Source organism: Convolutriloba macropyga, chromosome 3 (genome assembly GCF_964194025.1).
Source record: "Convolutriloba macropyga chromosome 3, txConMacr16.3, whole genome shotgun sequence".
Lineage (NCBI taxonomy): Eukaryota > Metazoa > Xenacoelomorpha > Acoela > Convolutidae > Convolutriloba > Convolutriloba macropyga.
Window position 1 is genome coordinate 27,809,062 of NC_134470.1, and position 24,050 is coordinate 27,833,111.

Below are 24,050 nucleotides of genomic sequence, written 5' to 3' on the forward strand. Positions count from 1 at the left end.
CATACTCACTGATGTCCATAAATGCATACATAAATTGGCGAAAACAACAATAAAATAACTAACCTGTAAGTAGATGTAAAAAATGATTAATGATATATTAAGTAGAGTCATTGGATCATGCCCAAACATGTTCAGGGTCACGACACTTTCCAAAATAAATTGACCAATCGCAGTGCTGGATTTCTTATTCGAGTTAACAACCAATCAGAATTGAGAGATTTTTAAACAAAAATTCAAAACGCACACGTTTAGTAAACAGTAAATAATGAACACAATAGGAACAAAAGACATCAAGCTCATTCATGAAAAAGTTTTATCACTGAGAGGTAACATAAATTATACGCACATATCTTATCGACAGTTATATTTCGTAGCTGCTTGTTCTTTATTAGATCCAGAAGTTGACGGAGAAATAGCACTTAAATTTAGACCCTATGGTGGTTTCATTGGAATTGATAATTCAAGACTAGATCCTTTACTGAAACGAAGCAAAGTGTTACGACTTCATGCTGCATTGCATGACGCCGCTGGATTTATAAAAGATTGCAGAAACAAAGGCCCTGGATATGTTTACGCTTTCCGTTACTCACCAGTAAACAATTGTCTTTTTGGACACTTGACAGGAATATTATTCATTCTATCAGTGAAAATTTTTCATTCACATTTATTTCGTGAATTGGAATGCTAGAAAATTTTGGCAGCAAAACCGCAAATATAATTGTCCTCGATCTCGAAGGTTTCAAACGCAAGTCACTTGGATTCATTATAAAAGAACTCAGTTTTTGTTCCAGTTACAACGATACAATATTTTTCAAACCCCCACTTAAATTCACCGAACTACCCGCACACGATAGACAAACTGTTATTTGGTTGACCAACAACCTACACGGTCTTGATTGGGACGAAGATGATATACCTTACTGTGATTTGAAAGCAATCTGTCTTGAGTTGCAGTTTCCGATTCACCCGGAAAAATTTTTTTGCCAAAGGAATTGAAAAGTGTGCGCTCCTCACTAAGCTTTTACAAAACACTTTATAATCTGGAGGATCTAAATTGTCCCCGAATCTCAGATATAATATCAGAAGCACAAGTACCCCCCTGTTATCTTCATTCAAATTTTCGTTCAACAAACAATTATCAAATCACTGCGCGGAACGTAAAGCAAGAATATTTTCACAGTGGACACAAAGTGATGCACAGAGAAGACACGGCAACTTTAACAACCTATCTGTCAGACAACTTGAAGATTTTTACTTGCTTGACCCCACTTGACGATCAACCTATAGTAATATTCAACAGATTTCAGGTTCCCTCTCCACCGATACAGAATAATTTCTCAAGTGATCAACAGAACCGAGCGAACTATCTCAACGATGAGCCACTGAACAACAACCTCGTTACACTTCGCTTTATAGCACAGCAGCAAAACATTATTTTGCAACTATTACTCTTTCCCCAGACGAGCTAGACAGCTTCAGAGCTTTCCTTCCCGTGATAGATAATTTCTATCACTTCCAATTGTACGTAAAAAATAAGCAGAGAGCTCGAGAACATCGGAATCAGTTCAATTATGGCTATGATCAAAACAAACCAGAAGCCCATGGAGTCCCCCAAAGAGCAGCGAATCCCACGTTGGAAGCAATGGGCGGACAAAAAAGTTCAATTTAAATTGAAAAAAGCACCACCAGAACGTGAGCTATCACTTAATGAGATGCCGAATGAGTTGCGGTGATGTCTTGGAGCACCCAGAACTTGAAAAAGTCTTCAATCAACCATCGTTCAATAAAAATGACTCATCAACTGTTTGTTATAAACTAGAGATAAAAAGTCATGTTAAAGGTTTCAATTTGTTTGAGTTCTGGTACATGAAACAGTTGCCCAGTGAATAATTCAAAAATTTAACATTTTATATCATTCTTGTTTCAATTCAGTTTTCAATTAATTATTTTTCTCCAATGAATCAAAGAGAAGAGGCTGACGTTGGTATCAGTAATTTAGTCTTCGATGTAAACGACAAGGAGAGGCCCCCTTATTTTTCTCCAATGAATCAAAGAGAAGAGGCTGACGTTGGTATCAGTAATTTAGTCTTCGATGTAAACGACAAGGAGAGGCCCCCATGGCGTTGTTGTTCAAATTCAACAGTGCAAACGTCCGAAGTAATATTTTTTGTTCAAGTTAGTATCATTGTGTTAATGATCATTCTGTGCTTCTCTATGCTCTTTCTACTATCAGAAAGCTGTGAAGAGAAATCAATTTGGATTGCTCTATTATCAAGTCTAGTTGGTTACATATTACCTAATCCCAAACTATGAACAAAGTTATTCTTACACATGACAGGGTATTCATGTCAATTGTAGGACCAAGTGGTTGTGGTAAAACAGAACTCCTGTTTCGAATGCTAAAAGGTTCGACCTTTTATCCGCGCTTTGAGAAAATTTATTATTTTTACAAAGAATTCCAACCACTTTTCAAAGATATGCAACGAGCTATTCCAGGGATCGGGTTTCTAAAATACTCAGACCTTGATATAACAAAAAACCTATCTCATTGTCTGCTTATCTATGACGATTCATGTGAAGAAATCTTCAGCGATAAAGAATTTGTAAAAATAGCTACCTCAGGACGTCATCGCAAATTACATGTTATATACGTCAAGCATAATTTGTACCATCAAAGCAATTGGTCCAGAACCATTGGTCTGAATACAACACACATAATATTATTCAAGTTGCTTCGTGACATTCAACAAATTGAATACCTTGGAAAACAGTTGTATTGTCTCCAACTGATGAAAGAAGCATACAAACTAGCAACTGCGGAGCCGTTTGGACATTTGATGATTGATCTCGACCCAAAAACCAGCCAGGGTTAACGTTCTTCATCGCAACTTATTGGACCGGATCCTTCTATTTTTTACATTTCGTCCCCTGAAGCAGTCATTACAGCAATTACAAATGAAAAGGAAACATTTGCTTATGCTCAAGCAATGGGCAAATAACAGGAATCAGAACACAGCTCAAATAAAAACCTTACATCAGGGCGATTTCATTTGGTTTTTGAGTGACTGTGTGATGAACGTACTCTCTGGAGTTGTGCCAATTAATAAAGTAGAATTTAAAAAAATTCGAGAAACCACTACGTAAACTTGCAGACAGGCGAGTTGAAAAAAGTGAGAGAATCAAAATTTTTTGATCAGATTCTGGAATCCGTCTCATTAAACTCATTGCGTTACCTTGTATTGTGTTTCTGGAGCATAATGCACACTGAAGAGTTTGTGCTAATTCCTCGCCAAATGTATGCGAATGAGCAACCCCAAATAACTCAACTTCTCAACAATAAAAATGTCCGAGACAAAGCAAAACAAATATCACTGTTGCAGAAAAGCAAGTTTCCACCAGCACCCTCTACCCCGCAACAAGACACGCAACAGCAGACAGATAATATTTTGGAGACCGTCAAAGATGAATTGAATGAGACTACAGATGAGAAAATTCCTCGCCTGAAATCCTCGCCTGAAAATTCCTCGCCTGAAGTTTCACCTAAAATCAAGGAGAGAGTTTTGAGAGATATTAAACACCTTGACAGAAAAAAGTTTGAAAAAGCTAGCATAATATTGGAAAAAATAGAAGAGTCAGAATCGCTGTCGTTGGATCAAATATCAAGACTAATGGTTAATAATTCAGGCACAGGAATTCTTGTCGCAGATTTTCTTTACGATCTACAGCAGACAACATCGAAGCTTTCACTCGAACATTACAAAGTCCTGACCTTTCTAGATATCAGTTCACAATTAACTTGTAATACATACGCAAAAAACTTTCTTGCCTTATCACTAAACGAAAAGTTACAGTTGTTTGAGGATGGACCAGAAAACGAAGAATCAGGAGTCTCGAGAACAGAAGAATCAAAAGCGTCTGGCGATGATGAAGGAAGCTTTGAAGATGCAAAAGACGAAATCCAACCGTCTAGCTCGTGGGCAAATTACTTCCTCTCACGTTAAACAATTAAACCAATTATACACAAAAGGTAGTGCAGCTTTTGGTAGCATTGCTAACTTGTGGAAAGCGAGCGGTTTACCAAGATCAAAAGTTGTTCAATACCTTCAGTCGAAAGCCCCATACACAAAATACAAACAATTCAGAAAAACTTTTCCGAGACTGAAAGTTGTTGCATACCGAATAAACGAAATCTGGTCTGTCGATGTGGCGTATATGGATAAAGTTGCGCAACACAACAATGGAGTCAAATATTTACTAGTGGCTGTTGATGTTTTATCGCGATACCTACGAGCGCAACCAATGAAAGCTTTATATGCAAAAGATGCTGTTGAAGCGTTCAAAAAAATGATAAAGCAGAAAAAACCAGAAAGGGTTTGGACAGACAAGGGATCCGAGTTTAAAGGTGAATTCAAAACGTTTTGTGAAAAGAAGGAGATTCATTTATATACAACCGAAAACGAAACCAAGTCGGCATTTGATGAGAGCAATATTCGATCGCTCAAAAATATCATTCACAAATACTTGGAGGAAAATTGGACTTGGACTTATATTAAGGAATTGCCCCAGTTTGTAAATACTATAAACACTCGTGTTAATCGTGTTACCCAACTTGCACCTAATAAAACTTTCAAAAAACATGAACCGTTTCTAATATCCCTAGCAATTAGCACCAAAAAATACAAGCCGAAATACGAAGGAGACCTGGTTCATATTGCAAAGCCAGACGAAATATTTAGGAAATGTTATAAACAAAATTATACAGACGAAGTCTTCACAGTATTCAAGGTCGCCACCCTCAGTCCACCCACATACAACCTTATAGATGCAAACAACGTTATAATTGAAGGCAAATTTTATGAACCGGAATTAGTCCAAGTGAACGTCCTTCCTTTCGAAGACAAAACATGAGTAGTATTCATAAAGAATTTACAATTGATTTGATATCAAATGCATCAATGGGAATTTTTACCAATAATACCATGGCTAAGTTTCGAAACCAATTAGCACAACCATTACAGTTAGATGGAGATTGGCAAGTTGCCCTTGCTTCAATATCATTTCCATCAAACATCAACAATGTAAATTCAGCTGAAATAGTTGCGTACGTTAATTCTGGCGCTGAACTTGATGCTTCAAATAACCGCACCGGACAACTTTGAAGAATTCGCAAAATTATATACAACAGTTCAGAAGAGCTTCTGGAAGAAGTTTTTCGAATCGCTCAATTGAAACAGTTTGACTATGATTTTGACACTGTAACACAAAAGTTGGTTTTGAAATTTGGGCCTAACGAAGGTTTGTCATTTGAGAACGAAGAGGTCCCCAGTATTCTTCGTTTTAAAGGAACAAGAGATATTTCGAATCATGGTTTTATTCATATTGGTTACAAATCGGAAAATGTGGGCAACTCTTTGAACAGACATGTTGGAGATTTTCCAGTTGATATCACTTGCGGATCACGGTTAATTTTTGTTTACATTGATATAATTAAACATCAAAACGTTGGTGATGTGAGAGCTCCCCGTAATAAAAATCATTGAGTCTGAAAGACGTTTGAAAAACGGTAGCATAAACACAGTGACACCCATACACAACAAGTCCTACACAAATTTAGATTACAAGCCAATATTATCAAACAATATTCAGAACATCCAGGTAGAGTTGAGAAACGAAACTGGAAAACTAATTCCTTTCACTGGAACCGGAAAAGTTATAGACAGTTTAGAGTTTCAAAAACTTATTTAATATGCAGGCATACTACAGCAATCAGGCATCTCAATCAATGCCGCATTTTTCCGGACATTACAGACAAAGAGGCAGCGGTTTTGGAGCCCTTGCTGCAGGTATTGGAAGAGTTGCTCTGCCATTAGCATGCAAATTTCTCTGGCCCGCAGCAAAAAAGATTGGTCGTGATTTATTGGTTCAAGGAGCACCGGAGTTAGTAGAAGTTGCAACCAAATGAAAGTCAGCAAAACAAGCACTGAAAAGTAGTTGCCAAAACAGCTCGCAAACAAATAGGTGGATCTTTTCAATCACGTATTGCATCAGGCCGTAAAATAATTAGACGAAAAAGACGACAATACACGAGAACTCGTTCAAACCAAAAACGAAAAATCTCAACCAGAAGAATCATTTCTCGAAAACCCCGTCCAAAAAAGAGTCGTCTGGATTTTTTCTCGCGAGTGAAAAATGCGAACTAATATTGTAATACCATCTGAAACCACTCCCAGTTTTTAGACTTATTTGAAAAACCACCTTTGCTGGTAACATTTGACCAATCATTCGAGCAAAAAACAGGACCGCTTTATTCGACTTTGGGATCATCATTGGAATTTGAAGTTGTTGGTGATCGCAACAATTTTATTGACTTGCAAAAAATTTACCTGGAGATCAAGTGTCGAATACTTCAAATAGATGGAACGGATTTGCGCTACACAGCTGGTGACGCTAACACCAGTGATCTTCCATATTTTGCTAATAATATCCTTTATTCACTTTTCGCCGACTGTACTGTTTCTGCAAATGGTATCAAAATTTCAACAGCTAATGGACACTATGCACACAAAAGTTTCATAGAAACTGAATTCTCTCATGGGACAGACGCAAAGAAAACCTGGCTAAAATGTCAGGGTTACGTGTATGAAGAAAACCCCGGCACTATTCCAGCAGCAATATCAGATATAAGAAAAAGAACAGTGCGACAATCCGCACGCATAACATTATATGGAAAGTTGGCGGTTCATTTCTTTTCATGTGAGAAACATTTGGTTAATGGAGTTACGTTACGCATTTCAATGAGAAGATCTCAAGATGACTTTGCCGTCATCAGCGAAGACGCAGCGAAACACTACAAGGTTAAAATAGATGAGGCTAATTTATTTATCAGGAAGATGACGGTGTCAGATAATGCTGTAGGTGCAATTGAGAAGTCATTATTGAAAGCTCCGGCAATTTACCGATACAATGAAGTAATTACCAAAACATTCTTGGCTACAACAGGCCAACAAAGCTGGAAACATGAGGATATTTTTACTAAAGAGCCAATCAGAAGAGTCATTGTTGCATTATGCGTTGGTACAGCATTCATCAGTACCAACACCGCTAATCCATTTCATTGTCAAAAATTTAGTTTAAGAGAGATCACCATTTATCGAAATGGTTTTGCAACGGCTGGAACTCCAATGTCAACAACTGATAACAAGAGGTTTTACTACAATTCAATGAGTGCATTAGCTTATGTAGAAAATGGCCATGGAATACCTCTGAGTGAGTTCGCAAACCATTATATAATGGTATTTGATCTGACCAGCACTCAAGAGGCAACTCATGCCTTTATTCATCCAGAGCTCACAAATTCATCATTGTCTGTCGAACTCAATTTCGATGCAGCGTTAGCTCATAACGTTGAAATTTCTTTTTCTTGAAAAAGCATCTACTATCTACATTGACTCGGCAAGAAACGCGTCTAAAAACGCTCTTCCCATGATCACATACTAATGGACGAAGACCAAATTGATCATCAAGTGAAAAAGTGTAAACATCTCAAGTTCAAATTCAGAGGGTTTTATGCTGCTGATAATTATCCTCTGAACTTGCAGACCAACACATTATTGTTAATGCATCACGATCCAACTCTATTGGAACCCACTGGGTAGTGCTAGCTAAACGATATGCATACCCAATAATATACTTTGAAGATCCATTGGCTCTACCCTTGACTACCTACAAGGATATTTTCAACCGTTTACAACAGTGTAAAGACTTGGAGATAATGATGGATATCATGGAACATAGAAGAGACATTCGGTCTCCATTGCAATCCTCAGACTCCCAGCTTTGTGGTTTTATTTTGCATATATATTGTTCATTATTTTTATAGTGAGAAGTTTCCTTTTAGACCTGATGTAATTGAATTAGAGTTGCTAGCTTTTGTAAAACATATGAAGTAAAATTTAATTTAATTTTCAAACAACAACACATTTTGAATATCAATTTTTACAAAATTGAAAGGTTATGCAAGAGTTCGAGGTTTCTCGCACGAAACTTCCGTGTCCACTAAGCAGAATATCCATAATCTGATAAAGAGCTGAGGAGTGTTCACCTAGCATAAGCTGACAAAATCGTTTAATAGTTACATCAGGGACTGTAGAAGAACGTTTGTTGGCCGTCGAAGTACTAATAGATTTTGCAACTGCCTCACTCAAGGGTGCTGGAAGTTGTTTCTGGTTCTTGGTGACTGAAGAAGAAGTTGATTTTGAAAGGTATTCAACAGCAACATGTAGTCGTGAAATTATTGTACCACGTTTGACAAAGTCTTTTTGCGTAGGCTGAATAAGTAATTTGAAACAGTTAACGAGACACGGTATCACCGCAGGTACATAAAGAGAATCAATTATATTATCATCCTGCGAACCAAGTTCATACATAACATGATAATGATTGGAGCCAAATATACAACCTTCGATAACTGTTGCAGATGAACGATAACCATATGCATAATTTTCAATTGTTGTGTTTTCAAGTTTTGGTTCCGTCTCACCAGCTGGACGCTTCGATTCATCAGTTGAATCTGGTTTTAGGAGTGAGTTGATCAAGCCAACCGGTTGATCAAGCATTTGTTCTAGTTTTTCTATGTTTTGACATAGCAACCGAAACGCTCGCGCCTATAGTGTAATTTTTTGATTGAAATCCCAATCGACTTGTTCACTATCGAGTTTGAACAATTTCAAGGATAAATAGGTGCCAGTGGTATGATAAGTCTTAACAGCAGCCCTAACAAGCCGTTTTTCATTGAGCGACAGATCCAAATGATAGTCGCTGTACTCAGCATCTTTAGATAGAACATTTCCCATTTTAGTCAAAAACAGAGCAGAACTGACTCAAATTATTGGAATTAAACAAATGATCATAACATTATCTAGGTCTAATGGATTGTAAACAATGTAGAAACCCACGCCTGTCTGTCTAGACAAGTTTGCTAAGCAAACAAAACTTCCCCGAAAAAGACGCCAGGAACTCTTGTAAACAAATCTTTGGTTCCCCTTGAAGTTTCAGTCATTACTAGCAAAATGGTCTTTCACAAAAGTTTTCAATATGGAAGACAAAAAATATCTCCAGAAACCAGAATGATTCAATGTCATAATTGTCCAAGAGAGTTCAATGCATTCCAATCCCTAATGCAGCATCGTCGTGCAAAACATTACAGACCACATAATAGGAAAACAAATTCCAGATCTCGACCGTTTCCGAAAATACCAAACCTCAATTCTTTTTCTTTAACAATGGATAAATTGGCTCGCCTCATGGAAGCTGTACTTTTCATTTCTAAAGAGTGTCCGACTCAAGAATAGATATTTTTATTAGGATGTGGTTATTTCTATTTATAGATATGATGTCATCATGACGTTAGGCTTCTGAATAAAAGAAACAAACATTTTAGAGTAGAATTCCATTATAAATCTCTTACTCTAATCATACTGTTACTTTGTTCATAGTTTTATTACAATTAAAATCAGTGGCTCTCCATAATTACTAATTGTTACACGAACACTCATTTCGTCGATAGCCTCAATTTTTTCCTGAATTTACTTTTCAAAATTGTTGAAGAGATTGGCCACAGATTATCTGGAAATTAAAAAAGCTAATGGCTGCCAGACACGAACCTTAGTTCGCATGTGTCACAATTACAAAAATATTGCACTGGTTAAGGAAACTTTTGATGATAAAACTGGATTATGGCGCAGTGAAAACAGCTTTATTCTACCGATCATCTTTATTAAACCTATTAGCGACTATACAAAACAACACGATATTTTACAGCTCACCAGAACTCCAGAAAAAAACACGGTGTTAGCTGAATCACCCTATTCGCCACGATACTATGGATGCATTACACCTATCAAATTGAAAAGGGGAGCAGACGTGAAAACCTTATCCAAGCGAACCCGAAAATTGTTTGCAGATTATGACAATGATTGCATTGAAATTTGGGAAAATCAGCTCGGGCAGTTAGAAGAAGTGGAGCAAATATCAGAATTCTGGGCTTTTGACCAATCACAGCCGGATCCTGAAACAATTGAAACTCCCGAAAAACAACTTCCTTTACTTTCCAACAAATTTTCGGATGATCTAGAACTTGATGAAACCCCCCTTCAAGTCTTTGTTATGCACCTGCGAAGAAACTTAAACTTTCTCAATTTTAAACTCAGTTGTGTTTCATTGTACATTTGAGTCTATAAATATCTTGATTTACATAGATATTTTAATCATTTTCCTCATTGATCTTGATTGAACACGATTTTTCAAAGTACCAGGAGATTGCAAGCTCAGAGTCAATAAGCATAGGATCAGGCGGTAATTTCCTTTTATCTACCCATTAAATAATAAACAATCTAGCGCACAACTGTTTCAGGCCCAAGGTAGGCAAATAAAAGTGAGAAAAAATTAGGGTTGGCAAACTTAAAGAGTAACTTTGCCCCTGAGATCTCCCCATCTGAAACAGTAAGTTAACAGATATCATATAATGAGTAAACACAAGACTAGTTGGTTATTTATTTTTCAGTCTTCAAGGCTTCCTGATATTTGCTTAACGCAAACCTAACCTTAGTAAGTAAAACTTACGACCCACAACCCACAGATCTTAAAAGAAAGGATTTCACACAGTGGACAAACATAAAATTGGGTTGAATGTTTACCTAACAGTTCGCTGTTCTGCATAATGTTTGCACACAAAAAGCCGCTTTTTCTATCAGCAAACAAATGAAAGGAGCGATTTGATTGGTTCACGGAAACCTGTAATCGTTTGTCCCCCTGGGCAAAATATTTTTCATTTGCTTTTTGCCTTCACCTTGAAACCACCTTGATTTACCTTTAATTTCTTCAACATTGCCTTCAATAAAAACAAAATTTTACAAAAACGAAACTGTCAATCAAGTCAAGCTTTTGAGTCCATTCTCAATTGATACAAGTGTTCATAAAAATATGAGTTTCGAGAAGTGTTCCATTTGCAATAAAATTCTCTCCGATAAACGCAGCCTCCGACGACACAATCAAACTGTTCACAAAAAATATGCACAAAACAATTCCTTCGTTTGCGATGAATGCGGATTCGCAAAAACCAAAGTACTGGAAATGGAAAATCACATGAGAAAGGAACACCTTTCAGTCAATCCCCGCTATTGCTTGTATTGTAACAAATTCTTCGTTGTCGACTCGGCTTACATGGAACACATGAACAAGATTCATGGTCTACCAGTGTGGAATGCCGATGCAGAAAAAGACAAAGAAGCGGGAATTTTGGCAACCGAGCAAGCATTCGGCGGTGTAAAAAAAACCTACGATATTCCGGTAGGATCCCATGAAATTGACCGGCTCAGCTTCATGCGCAGTAAACAGCAAGAAATTGACAACATCATTCAGCTGAACAATCAGGCTCAGCCGCGAAAAGTTCAATTTACTGCAACTATAGAGCTCAGAAAACCTGTGGAATCAGAAGTCTCCAGCAGCCAAGATGAACGCTTGACAATCTATGCAAATTCCAAAATGCAACGCGTTGATTTTGCCGGAATGACCAACGAATGTTTCACAGAAATGACCGAGCAAATGTTGCTTGAACTCAACAATTTTTCTCATTGATCTTGATTGAACACGATTTTTCAAAGTACCAGGAGATTGCAAGCTCAGAGTCAATAAGCATAAGATCAGGCGGTAATTTCCTTTTATCTACCCATTAAATAATACGCAATCTAGCGCACAACTGTTTCAGGCCCAAGGTAGGCAAATAAAAGTGAGAAAAAATAGGGTTGGCAAACATAAAGAGTAACTTTGCCCCTGAGATCTCCCCATCTGAAACAGAAAGTTAACAGATATCATATAATGAGCAAACACAAGACTAGTTGGTTATTTATTTTTCAGTCTTCAAGGCTTCCTGATATTTGCTTAACGCAAACCTAACCTTAGTAAGTAAAACTTACGACCCACAACCCACAGATCTTAAAAGAAAGGATTTCACACAGTGGACAAACATAAAATTGGGTTGAATGTTTACCTAACAGTTCGCTGTTCTGCATAATGTTTGCACACAAAAAGCCGCTTTTTCTATCAGCAAACAAATGAAAGGAGCGATTTGATTGGTTCACGGAAACCTGTAATCGTTTGTCCCCCTGGGCAAAATATTTTTCATTTGCTTTTTGCCTTCACCTTGAAACCACCTTGATTTACCTTTAATTTCTTCAACATTGCCTTCAATAAAAACAAAATTTTACAAAAACGAAACTGTCAATCAAGTCAAGCTTTTGAGTCCATTCTCAATTGATACAAGTGTTCATAAAAATATGAGTTTCGAGAAGTGTTCCATTTGCAATAAAATTCTCTCCGATAAACGCAGCCTCCGACGACACAATCAAACTGTTCACAAAAAATATGCACAAAACAATTCCTTCGTTTGCGATGAATGCGGATTCGCAAAAACCAAAGTACTGGAAATGGAAAATCACATGAGAAAGGAACACCTTTCAGTCAATCCCCGCTATTGCTTGTATTGTAACAAATTCTTCGTTGTCGACTCGGCTTACATGGAACACATGAACAAGATTCATGGTCTACCAGTGTGGAATGCCGATGCAGAAAAAGACAAAGAAGCGGGAATTTTGGCAACCGAGCAAGCATTCGGCGGTGTAAAAAAAACCTACGATATTCCGGTAGGATCCCATGAAATTGACCGGCTCAGCTTCATGCGCAGTAAACAGCAAGAAATTGACAACATCATTCAGCTGAACAATCAGGCTCAGCCGCGAAAAGTTCAATTTACTGCAACTATAGAGCTCAGAAAACCTGTGGAATCAGAAGTCTCCAGCAGCCAAGATGAACGCTTGACAATCTATGCAAATTCCAAAATGCAACGCGTTGATTTTGCCGGAATGACCAACGAATGTTTCACAGAAATGACCGAGCAAATGTTGCTTGAACTCAACAATTTTTCTCATTGATCTTGATTGAACACGATTTTTCAAAGTACCAGGAGATTGCAAGCTCAGAGTCAATAAGCATAAGATCAGGCGGTAATTTCCTTTTATCTACCCATTAAATAATACGCAATCTAGCGCACAACTGTTTCAGGCCCAAGGTAGGCAAATAAAAGTGAGAAAAAATAGGGTTGGCAAACATAAAGAGTAACTTTGCCCCTGAGATCTCCCCATCTGAAACAGAAAGTTAACAGATATCATATAATGAGCAAACACAAGACTAGTTGGTTATTTTTTTTCAGTCTTCAAGGCTTCCTGATATTTGCTCAACGCAAACCTAACCTTAGTAAGTAAAACTTACGACCCACAACCCACAGATCTTAAAAGAAAGGATTTCACACAGTGGACAAATATAAAATTGGGTTGAATGTTTACCTAACAGTTCGCTGTTCTGCATAATGTTTGCACACAAAAAGCCGCTTTTTCTATCAGTAAACAAATGAAAGGAGCGATTTGATTGGTTCACGGAAACCTGTAATCGTTTGTCCCCCAGGGCAAAATATTTTTCATTTGCTTTTTGCCTTCACCTTGAAACCACCTTGATTTACCTTTAATTTCTTCAACATTGCCTTCAATAAAAACAAAATTTTACAAAAACGAAACTGTCAATCAAGTCAAGCTTTTGAGTCCATTCTCAATTGATACAAGTGTTCATAAAAATATGAGTTTCGAGAAGTGTTCCATTTGCAATAAAATTCTCTCCGATAAACGCAGCCTCCGACGACACAATCAAACTGTTCACAAAAAATATGCACAAAACAATTCCTTCGTTTGCGATGAATGCGGATTCGCAAAAACCAAAGTACTGGAAATGGAAAATCACATGAGAAAGGAACACCTTTCAGTCAATCCCCGCTATTGCTTGTATTGTAACAAATTCTTCGTTGTCGACTCGGCTTACATGGAACACATGAACAAGATTCATGGTCTACCAGTGTGGAATGCCGATGCAGAAAAAGACAAAGTAGCGGGAATTTTGGCAACCGAGCAAGCATTCGGCGGTGTAAAAAAACCTACGATATTCCGGTAGGATCCCATGAAATTGACCGGCTCAGCTTCATGCGCAGTAAACAGCAAGAAATCGACAACATCATTCAGCTGAACACTCAAGCTCAGCCGCAAAAAGTTCAATTTACTGCAACTATAGAGCTCAGAAAACCTGTGGAATCAGAAGTCTCCAGCAGCCAAGATGAACGCTTGACGATCTATGCAAATTCCAAAATGCAACGCGTTGATTTTGCGGGAATGACCGACGAATGTTTCACAGAAATGACCGAGCAAATGTTGCTTGCACTCAACAATTTTCCTCATTGATCTTGATTGAGCACGATTTTTCAAAGTACCATGAGATTGCAAGCTCAGAGTCAATAAGCATAAGATCAGGCGGTAATTTCCTTTTATCTACCCATTAAATAATAAACAATCTAGCGCACAACTGTTTCAGGCCCAAGGTAGGCAAATAAAAGTGAGAAAAAATTAGGGTTGGCAAACATAAAGAGTAACTTTGCCCCTGAGATCTCCCCATCTGAAACAGAAAGTTAACAGATATCATATAATGAGCAAACACAAGACTAGTTGGTTATTTATTTTTCAGTCTTCAAGGCTTCCTGATATTTGCTCAACGCAAACCTAACCTTAGTAAGTAAAACTTACGACCCACAACCCACAGATCTTAAAAGAAAGGATTTCACACAGTGGACAAATATAAAATTGGGTTGAATGTTTACCTAACAGTTCGCTGTTCTGCATAATGTTTGCACACAAAAAGCCGCTTTTTCTATCAGTAAACAAATGAAAGGAGCGATTTGATTGGTTCACGGAAACCTGTAATCGTTTGTCCCCCAGGGCAAAATATTTTTCATTTGCTTTTTGCCTTCACCTTGAAACCACCTTGATTTACCTTTAATTTCTTCAACATTGCCTTCAATAAAAACAAAATTTTACAAAAACGAAACTGTCAATCAAGTCAAGCTTTTGAGTCCATTCTCAATTGATACAAGTGTTCATAAAAATATAAGTTTCGAGAAGTGTTCCATTTGCAATAAAATTCTCTCCGATAAACGCAGCCTCCGACGACACAATCAAACTGTTCACAAAAAATATGCACAAAACAATTCCTTCGTTTGCGATGAATGCGGATTCGCAAAAACCAAAGTACTGGAAATGGAAAAGCACATGAGAAAGGAACACCTTTCAGTCAATCCCCGCTATTGCTTGTATTGTAACAAATTATTCGTTGTCGACTCGGCTTACATGGAACACATGAACAAGATTCATGGTCTACTAGTGTGGAATGCCGATGCAGAAAAAGACAAAGAAGCGGGAATTTTGGCAACCGAGCAAGCATTCGGCGGTGTAAAAAAACCTACGATATTCCGGTAGGATCCCATGAAATTGACCGGCTCAGCTTCATGCGCAGTAAACAGCAAGAAATCGACAACATCATTCAGCTGAACACTCAGGCTCAGCCGCAAAAAGTTCAATTTACTGCAACTATAGAGCTCAGAAAACCTGTGGAATCAGAAGTCTCCAGCAGCCAAGATGAACGCTTGACGATCTATGCAAATTCTAAAATGCAACGCGTTGATTTTGCCGGAATGACCAACGAATGTTTCACAGAAATGACCGAGCAAATGTTGCTTGCACTCAACAATTTTTCTTCGCACGGAAGCGGCTGGTCAATCCATCAAATCAATGACATTGAAATTCGACTAGTGAAAGTCAAGCCCATTCATGCTTCCTACTACTTAGCGTTGCCAACTGAACTCGCACGAAGTAGATTTCTGCTGAATATTCGAAACCAACAAGATGAGAGATGCTTCCTTTATTGCTTTACTGCGCAATATCATAACTTGTTTGGACCCGCCCTGACAACTTCCCATGACTCATAGAGACAACGATCAAACCCAAATTTGTATGACGCTAGCAACCCTTCCGCAAAACAACCAAAAGGAGAATTCGCAATGCCGATGGGACTCAACCAAATGAATCGCTTTGAGGATCTCAACAATGTTCGCGTGAACGTCTTCAGGCGAGTTTCCTTTTCATTTCTGAAATTAACCATTCCCAAAAAAATCCCTCCTGTTGTGACCTTTAAAAAAATAAACCATAAAAAAACAAAAGGCGAAAACTTTAGTTGACTACTTTTTGTAGGCATCACGACAAAAAACTGATCCCCTTTCGTATCTCCAATAAGAAACAGTTCGAGTTCAATCTAGACGTACTACTACTGAGCGACAGACAAATGCATCACTATGTCCTAATCACAATTATCAAGGGTTTCATACACAAGTACAAAAACATTCAACCACGCATCGATAATCACATTTGCAGAAATTGCTTCAACATAAGTACTTCCAAGCAGCGTCACGAGAAGCATGAAATTTTATGTCACCAAAACAAACAAGCGATAATCAAAATGCCCAGCAGTGATCAAAAACAACTTCAATTTAACAATGTTCAGGCGCGTTGGTTTGCCTCGATTGTAGGTTTTTTTGATCTAGAATCACTAATTGTACCCGTTGGAGGTTGCAAAAACAACCCCGAAAAAGCAGAAACCCGAGCGATTGAAATTCACAAACCATGCAGCTATGCAATGCTATTTGTTGCACTAGAAGGGCAAAAGCCTTCAATGCGGACCCGGTGTTATGGATCAGTTTGTGAAAACTCTCAATCAAGTGGGAAAGCAAATCTACAATGAGAAACAGAAACACCGAAACTTTTTCGGGCTGCCCAGCATATCCAAAGAAGAGGCAAAAACATGATGGATTTGTGAAGCAGAACTGGATAAAAGTGCTGACGATACAACCGTGCTAGATCATTGCCACTACACAGGAAAATTTTTGGGCTGGGCACACGCACAGTGCAACCTCAAGCAAAGAGCCTTGAATTTCACTCCAGTATTTGCGCACAACCTTGCAAACTATGATTTACATCATGTAATACTAGCCCTGAAGAGCTCTAATGAACGCAACACATTCTCAATAATACCCAGTACAAGCGAAAAATTCATATCGCTGCAAATTGGTGTGTACATAAAATCCAGACAAAATAGGAAAGGTGTTTGGATAAACGAGTATGAATATATTCGCCTCCTTGACTCATTTAAATTCATGCATTCATCGCTCGATAAACTGGTGCAGAACCTCCCACACGATCAGTTTAAGATGCTAGAAGACCATTTTGGAAAATGGCCCCGGTCATCAGTGGATCAATTGAAACAAAAAGGTAGCTTCCCCTATTGCTACATTGACTCGTTTGAAAAATTGGATGAAGTCGAACTACCTCCCCGGGAGAAGTGGACAAACAGTTTACAGCAGTATGAAGTGACTGTTACTGAAGCCGAATACGCAAGAGCATTAGAAGTTTTCGAGCTTTTCAACGGCAGGAATATTGGCGACTACTATAACCTTTACCTGACAACTGATGTATTTTTGCTAGCTACTGTAGTTCTCTGCTTTCGAAAAGTATGCTACGAAACCTACGGCCTCGATTGCTGCCAGTACTACACAGCGTCAAATTTGTCAGGCGATGCAATGCTAAAAATATGCAAGCCCGATTTGGAATTGCTCGCGGAAAGGGAGCACTTGGATATGGTTGAAAATTTAATAAGAGGTGTTGTCAGCTCAATGTTCGCCAAAAGACTGTGCAAAGCAAACAACAAGTTTATGCCTGACTACAAACCAAAACAACAATCAACTTTCATCCTGATGATTGATGCCAATAATCTCTAAGGAGGAATCATGGAAAAGTTCCCGCTTCCTATTAGTACTTTTGAAATGTTCGACGAGAGCGAATGGACAAATGAGAATGAAAAAGAAATATTGCAGCGAATACTAAGCACGCCTGATGACAACGACGTGGGATTTATTGTAGAAGTGGATTTAATATATCCTGATGAACTGCATGAATTGCATTCGGATTTTCCCCTTGCTCCAACAAAAGAGTCAATAGATGCACTGTGGTTAAGTCATTATCAAGAAGGATTACTTGATTAAATGAATGTCCGAGCACCCCCGCAGGAAAAAAGCTCATTCAGACACTTTTCCCCAAATTGAATTATACTCTGCTCTACCAAACACTCAAACTCTATGTACAACTCGGACTGAAGGTGGCTAAGCTTCACCGCGTGCTAAGTTTTAAACAGGGGACGTGGCTTACCCCCTATGTACTGCTCAATACACAAAAAAGAAAAGAAGCAAAAACAAAATTTGAGGAGGATTTATACAAGCTGATTGTCAATTCTTCGTTTGGAAAAACATGCGAGGGAGAGCGTAATCGAATTCGAGTGAAAATTGTTCGCTCTGAAGAGGAAGTGTATCAGTGGACAAATAAACCCGAATTTCAATCATTCAAAATCTTTGATGAAAACTTGGCTTCCGTAACGTTGTCCGTATCAGAAGTTCTTTGGGATAAACCCACAATAGTTGGGGCTTGCATTCTTGATTTGTCAAAAAAGTTCATGTTTGACTTTCATTACAACACGATGAAGAAGCATTTCGACTGTACGCTTCTTTACTCCGATACGGATTCGTTCGTGTATGAAATTCGCTCACGGGATTTTTTTGTCGAGCTGCAAAAGAAGCAAAGCGTGATGGACCAATTTGACTTTTCAAATTTTCCCGCTGAACACCCCCTACACAACCGAACCAATGCGCGTGTGACTCTAAAGTTCAGGGATGAAATGGCAGGCCGAAGCATCAGTGAATTTTGTGGACTGAAGCCAAAACTCTACTCCATTGCCCTTACAGAAGGTAACTTTTGTTTTTTGTGCAAACACGAACTTTTTTTCATACAGCAAACACATTCAGACACAGGCCCATACAAGCATTGACATGATAACACTAGAATTGAAAATTGTTCAATTGAATAATTGTTAAGTTTTTTGCAGGCACAACCAAGCAGTCGGCAAAAGGAGTGACAAAAGATGCCCGGAAAAAATTGAACCACTGCTTATACAAGCAGTCTATTCTCTCGGGGGAAACAGTGCGGCTGATAAACACCCGAATTGCCTCCAGCAAGCACCAACTGCAGACAATTGTTGTCAACAAAAAGTCTTTATCAGGATACGACGATAAGCGCTATATACTAAGTGACCACGTATTAACACTTCCCTTTGGCCATAAAAGTCTTCGTGAAGAAATGTTCTTCATAATGATCGAGCAAGATCCCGATTGGGGTTATGAAAGCGAATCGGAAATCGAAACAGAAACAGCACATACTCCACCAGTCACTCACAACATTGAAGCAGACACACACATAAACTCAAGCCCTCCCGATCCAGGATTCAACCAACGAAATTATAGCGAGGATGAATTGAATGAAAATCTGGTAGATTTTGACAATTTATCAGAGTTTTCAGACAGTGGTTCTTCTACGGATGAAGCTTGCGATGGATTTATTCTTAGTCAAGCGATAGAAGATTCAGATAGCTGCCCCCAACCTCCAATCACACTTGATGAACAACCGCCAGCCAACCTCCCAATAACAATTGATCAACAAAATTTGCAAGATGAACCACCTACCAAAAAGAGAAGACGAGCAAGAATCATTGAAAGTACTAGCGAAGAGGACTGAAGAACCAAAACAAAACTAAAAAGTCTTGTCTCATCCTGTATTTGTACCTGTATTGTCCAAAAAAACACTGGCAGCCGGGCTTATATGGCCCAATTGGCTTTTTTAAAAAGTGAAATTTGTACCGTCCCCCCTTTTTGGCTAGAAATTTCTTGTGTGTAGTGAGTGTTTGTGATGGTGCACGCGTGAAGTGTGAGAAATAATGAAAGGTGTGGTCCAACGTACCAGGAGGGGTTGAATTGCCACAGCGTGTGACAGAGCACAGTTCTTCCTGCACATATCAGACTGTATCAAAATTCGTCTTTGCAACAAAATTTGTGTCGCAGTCAACTTATTAAGTCAGCTTTTCCGCTGCCATACATGCAGGGTTTCTCTTATTATTGTTTTACACCCAATAAAAGTCAGATAAAAGGACCGGATTTTTTGAAAAAATAGTTCCTACCCAATAATCCGCTCCCGTAAAAAGTTTTGTCTTACAATGATGTTACAACACTTGACCCTGTTTCACCCTTGTCGGTTGAAGTTGTTGTGATCCTTGAAGTTGTTGTGAAGAGTTCCAAACATCCAGCACATTCGCAGACCTACTATTATACATCCAAAATTAAAACTTGTTTATATAACGTCACACCAAAAACGCTTCAATTTTTTCCGTATTCCCTCTATAAAAAGAACTGTAAATCAAACCGTATTCCCTCCTATTCAAAGGACTATAAACCAAACCGTAAAAATTTTGGAACAGAAAAGAAGCTTTAAGGTTTTCGATATATCAATTAATACACCCCCCCCCCCCACGCCCCATTACTGAACTAAATCTGAGAATCATTAAGGGTTCTTACTTCGTTCTTTTGTTTTAAAAACTGTTTTGTTTTTTCGGTTCAAAATAAAAAGGATCAATTGTTTTACAAAGTGTGTCAACACGGAAATCTTAAGAATTCCACTATTTTCAATACGAAAATATTAAATTATGAATTTCGCGATTTTCAGTACGGAAATCTTAAATTACGAATTAACTTACCATTTGATCCCAGCAACTCCAAAAAGTGGTTGTCGATCGATCTTCACAAAGTCGTTTTCGATATCTTGAAAGATGGAACTGGTGTTTCAGAATTTGCGAATTTCTCAAGTTAATGAACATTTTTTTTCATTTTAAATCAGAATGAGCTAACCGCTCATTTAATTCCCCGATTAGTTTTTAGAAATTAACTGAACTTGAAGGGGTACAATCGCATTCATACAATTAAGAAATATAAAACGCGATTATAAAACATTTCCCCCCCTCTCCCTCTCTATTAATAGAACGATAGTCTGATAAAAAAAAAGAATATTGAGAAATTCGCTTTCGTTTGTTTGAAGTTTACTTGCTTACTGCTGTAGATTGAGGATAGAATAAATTCAGTAAGTAACCAAAGGAAAATTTTTTTTAATTTCAGAGGGTTGATCTGAATTATTTGTTAAGAATTGATCAACTAATGTAGAGGTGTTTAATGTAGAAATGAATACAACTAAATTCTGGTCGATGATGAGACCTTTTAACAGACAAAGTTTTTTTAGACCCAAATCCAATATTTTTTTAGCCAAAAATGTTTATAAGCGGGTTTCCCTAGTTCCCCCAAACCCTTTATTTAGTTCCCATAATCTTGAATTTTTGATCTGTCGGCAAATTTTTCTATGATCTCGCCGCGAAAACCTTGTGGGGGGCAAAAAACCGAAAAATCAGAACAATTTTGGCTGAAAATTGGGTTAGGTTTTGTTAAAACCGGATATATGCACACTCAGTTTTCTAGCACTGGAGAATAAAGCAGCGAATTGACATGAATTACAGTGTATAAATATGTCACGCTAACGCGCCTCTGTCTGACTGCGCAAGATTAAATGCGGGGAAATGAGTAACATTTGCAACTTTTGCAAAACAATATGAACTAAATTCAAATGGCCGAGGTATTATTTAGACGAATTAATAGATATAAAACACTTGAAACTGGAATAAATTCTTAAAAAACAAGGGGGACAATTTTGGTAATGAATCATTTCTTCCTTTTAGGTCATTGACCTATTAAATCGCGTTGCAAAAAGTGTCCGTCCCCCCCCCCCCCCCCCGGTTGTTCCTCTAGTCAGTTCTTTTTACTACTCCCCCCAATCCCCCGCCCCCATCAACTCCTCCCCGTCAAGGAATGGATGTCTTCTCGTGGTAGAACAATAATCATCATCAACGTTTTGCACTCTTAAAAATTCTAACGGTAGTTTTTATCAGATCAACGAAACAGATATCAATAACAAACACAAAATTTGTTTTCACGGGCTATTGAAACATTAATTTTCTTCAATGGAAGAGTTCAGGTGCTTCAATGAGCGAGTTTAATACATTCTGTGTAATTGCTAGAAGGAGGGGCTGATTCAATTGGGGGGCTAGTGTGCGATGAAAGGAGTGTAGTGCAGTGGAAGCAGAGAGTGTTTGCAATTCTTAAGTCAACCGAAGTCTCATCTGCTATTGCGCAAGTGGAGAAAGAGATCCACTCGGGACAGCTGGCTATCAGACCAGACATCAAGCTCACTTTTGATATTGGTGAGTATCGTCCCACATAATTGGGATCTGTTTGCCCCCCCCCCCCAGCTTAGTATATAAGAACACATAATTTGTTAGTTGGGGGCATAAAAACACTGAGGGCCGAACCAGAATAGATCCTAAAATTATTCCTCGGCAAAAATATACTGAACGGCAAAAGCGAGTTAGCACCCCCTATTTTTGCGAAATCAAAATTCAATTTTTGAGGCAATATTACCCCAACTTGAAATCTCATTCCGAAGACATTTTTAACACCATTGATTCCTTACACTAGTCCTCTCACATACAACTGAAATTCAGATAAAACAACGTGCACTTACCAGAAATATCAATGTAAAGTTGATGAACTTTGTCCTAGTTTCTCAGTCAAAAGAAAGTTGTATCAGAATGTGATGTTTCACGTTTGTTTAATTATGATTGTGTTTGCATTTGCCTTAAAAGTAAGAGTTAGAAAAGATTTGACTAAAATGTGCTATCGTGACAACTTTCTTTTAACTGAGAAACTGAGACAAAGTTCAACTTTACATTGGGATTTCTGTTCAGTGAACGTTGTTTTGTCTGAATTTCATTGGTAGGCGCGATGACTAGAGCAGGGGATCATTGGTGCTAAAAATGTCTCCCAAATGTGATTTCAATTTGGGTTAATATTGCCTCAAAAATTGAATTTTTACCTCTTGTAGACAGGGAGTACTGACTTACTTAAGCCGTTCAGTATAGAAGCGGCCGCGAAATTTACAAACTTGTGAGTTTTTTGTTCTATTGCTGCGGTTTCTAATCCTATATATTAAACGCGTGAGCTCTAATTTGGGACAAAATTTTGCATGTTTAAGGGGCCTCTCGAAGCGCATGTTTAAGAGCCGCATTGAGCAGCATGATTAAGCAAACAGATCGAGAGAGGTAAATGACCTAAAAGGCTTGAAGTAGATGGGTGAAAACCGAACCTGGGACAAAAGATTGTTAGTCAGGTGCAGTTACCACGAGGCTAAGAGGGCTTGAAAGTATGCTCGCCCAGATGCAGGATTTACTGTTCTGGGTACTACATGTTTTTAATGCTCCGGAACTAAATTTGAAGTTCTTATTGTAAACGTGTTTTTCTGCAAAGTTTTAGCTTTACAGATTCTGCACTATTCTGGAACACTCTTAGCTTTCAACTAAGTTTTTCACGCTTTACTTTTTGATATTTGTGTGATCTCAAATGCTCGCAATCTGTAATATGTTTATTGGTACGATAATATCGATTGTGAGAAACAGATTTTTGTAGTCGTTATAGTGTAGATGCTAAGATGGAGGACTGCTATTCCGAGGGTCCTGGGTTCGAACCCGTGTCGGGTACAGTCGATTTTGTAGACATGAAAATCTCTTATCAACACCATGCCGCCTGTTCGAGAGCACTTCTTGCGACTCTGAGTTGTTTTATGATCCTTTGTGTGTTTGGGGGATGAAAAAAGTTAATCTATTATATTAAATTCAAGTCGCGCTTGAGCGCAATGGTTAACGGCGGACCTTTCTTCGTGTTTTAACAATTCTCAAAAATACAGCCTACACGATCATCCTTAAGCTTCTTATCATCTGCAAATGTGCATGCATCTTAGCAAAAACAAACGAGACAAAAAAAAACCATTCACCAGAATTTTACGTATGTAGTCAGTTCAATAGGCAAACGCAACAAGCATCGATAGCGCAAATGTTTAGACCTTTAACTGTGAAGCGAGGGGCATGGGTTCGAGCCCGAATAGGGGAAGAAAAAGATGCATCATGTACGCGGTCAAACAATTGTGGAGTTGGTTGTCTTTTTCTTCCCTTATTCATTTCTTTGCATTCATTTGTTATTTTTATCTTCCTTTCGTTCTTTTTTATTCATCTCTTCTTTCCTTCTCCATTTCTTCCTATCC

The 24,050-nt window shown here is 38.2% G+C and overlaps 1 protein-coding gene across 1 annotated transcript in view; it reads left to right on the plus strand.

Annotated features, from left to right (window-relative positions):
* The window catches only part of LOC142336125 (uncharacterized), an 81,805-nt gene extending 59,452 nt beyond the window's left edge, over positions 1 to 22,353 (plus strand). The window contains exon 6 of the mRNA XM_075384675.1: positions 21,976 to 22,353. Within this exon, the coding sequence (XP_075240790.1) occupies positions 21,976 to 22,178 (203 nt within the window). The 3' untranslated portion in view covers positions 22,179 to 22,353. The remainder of the gene's footprint in view (positions 1 to 21,975) is intronic.
* Positions 22,354 to 24,050: the final 1,697 nt, after the last annotated feature.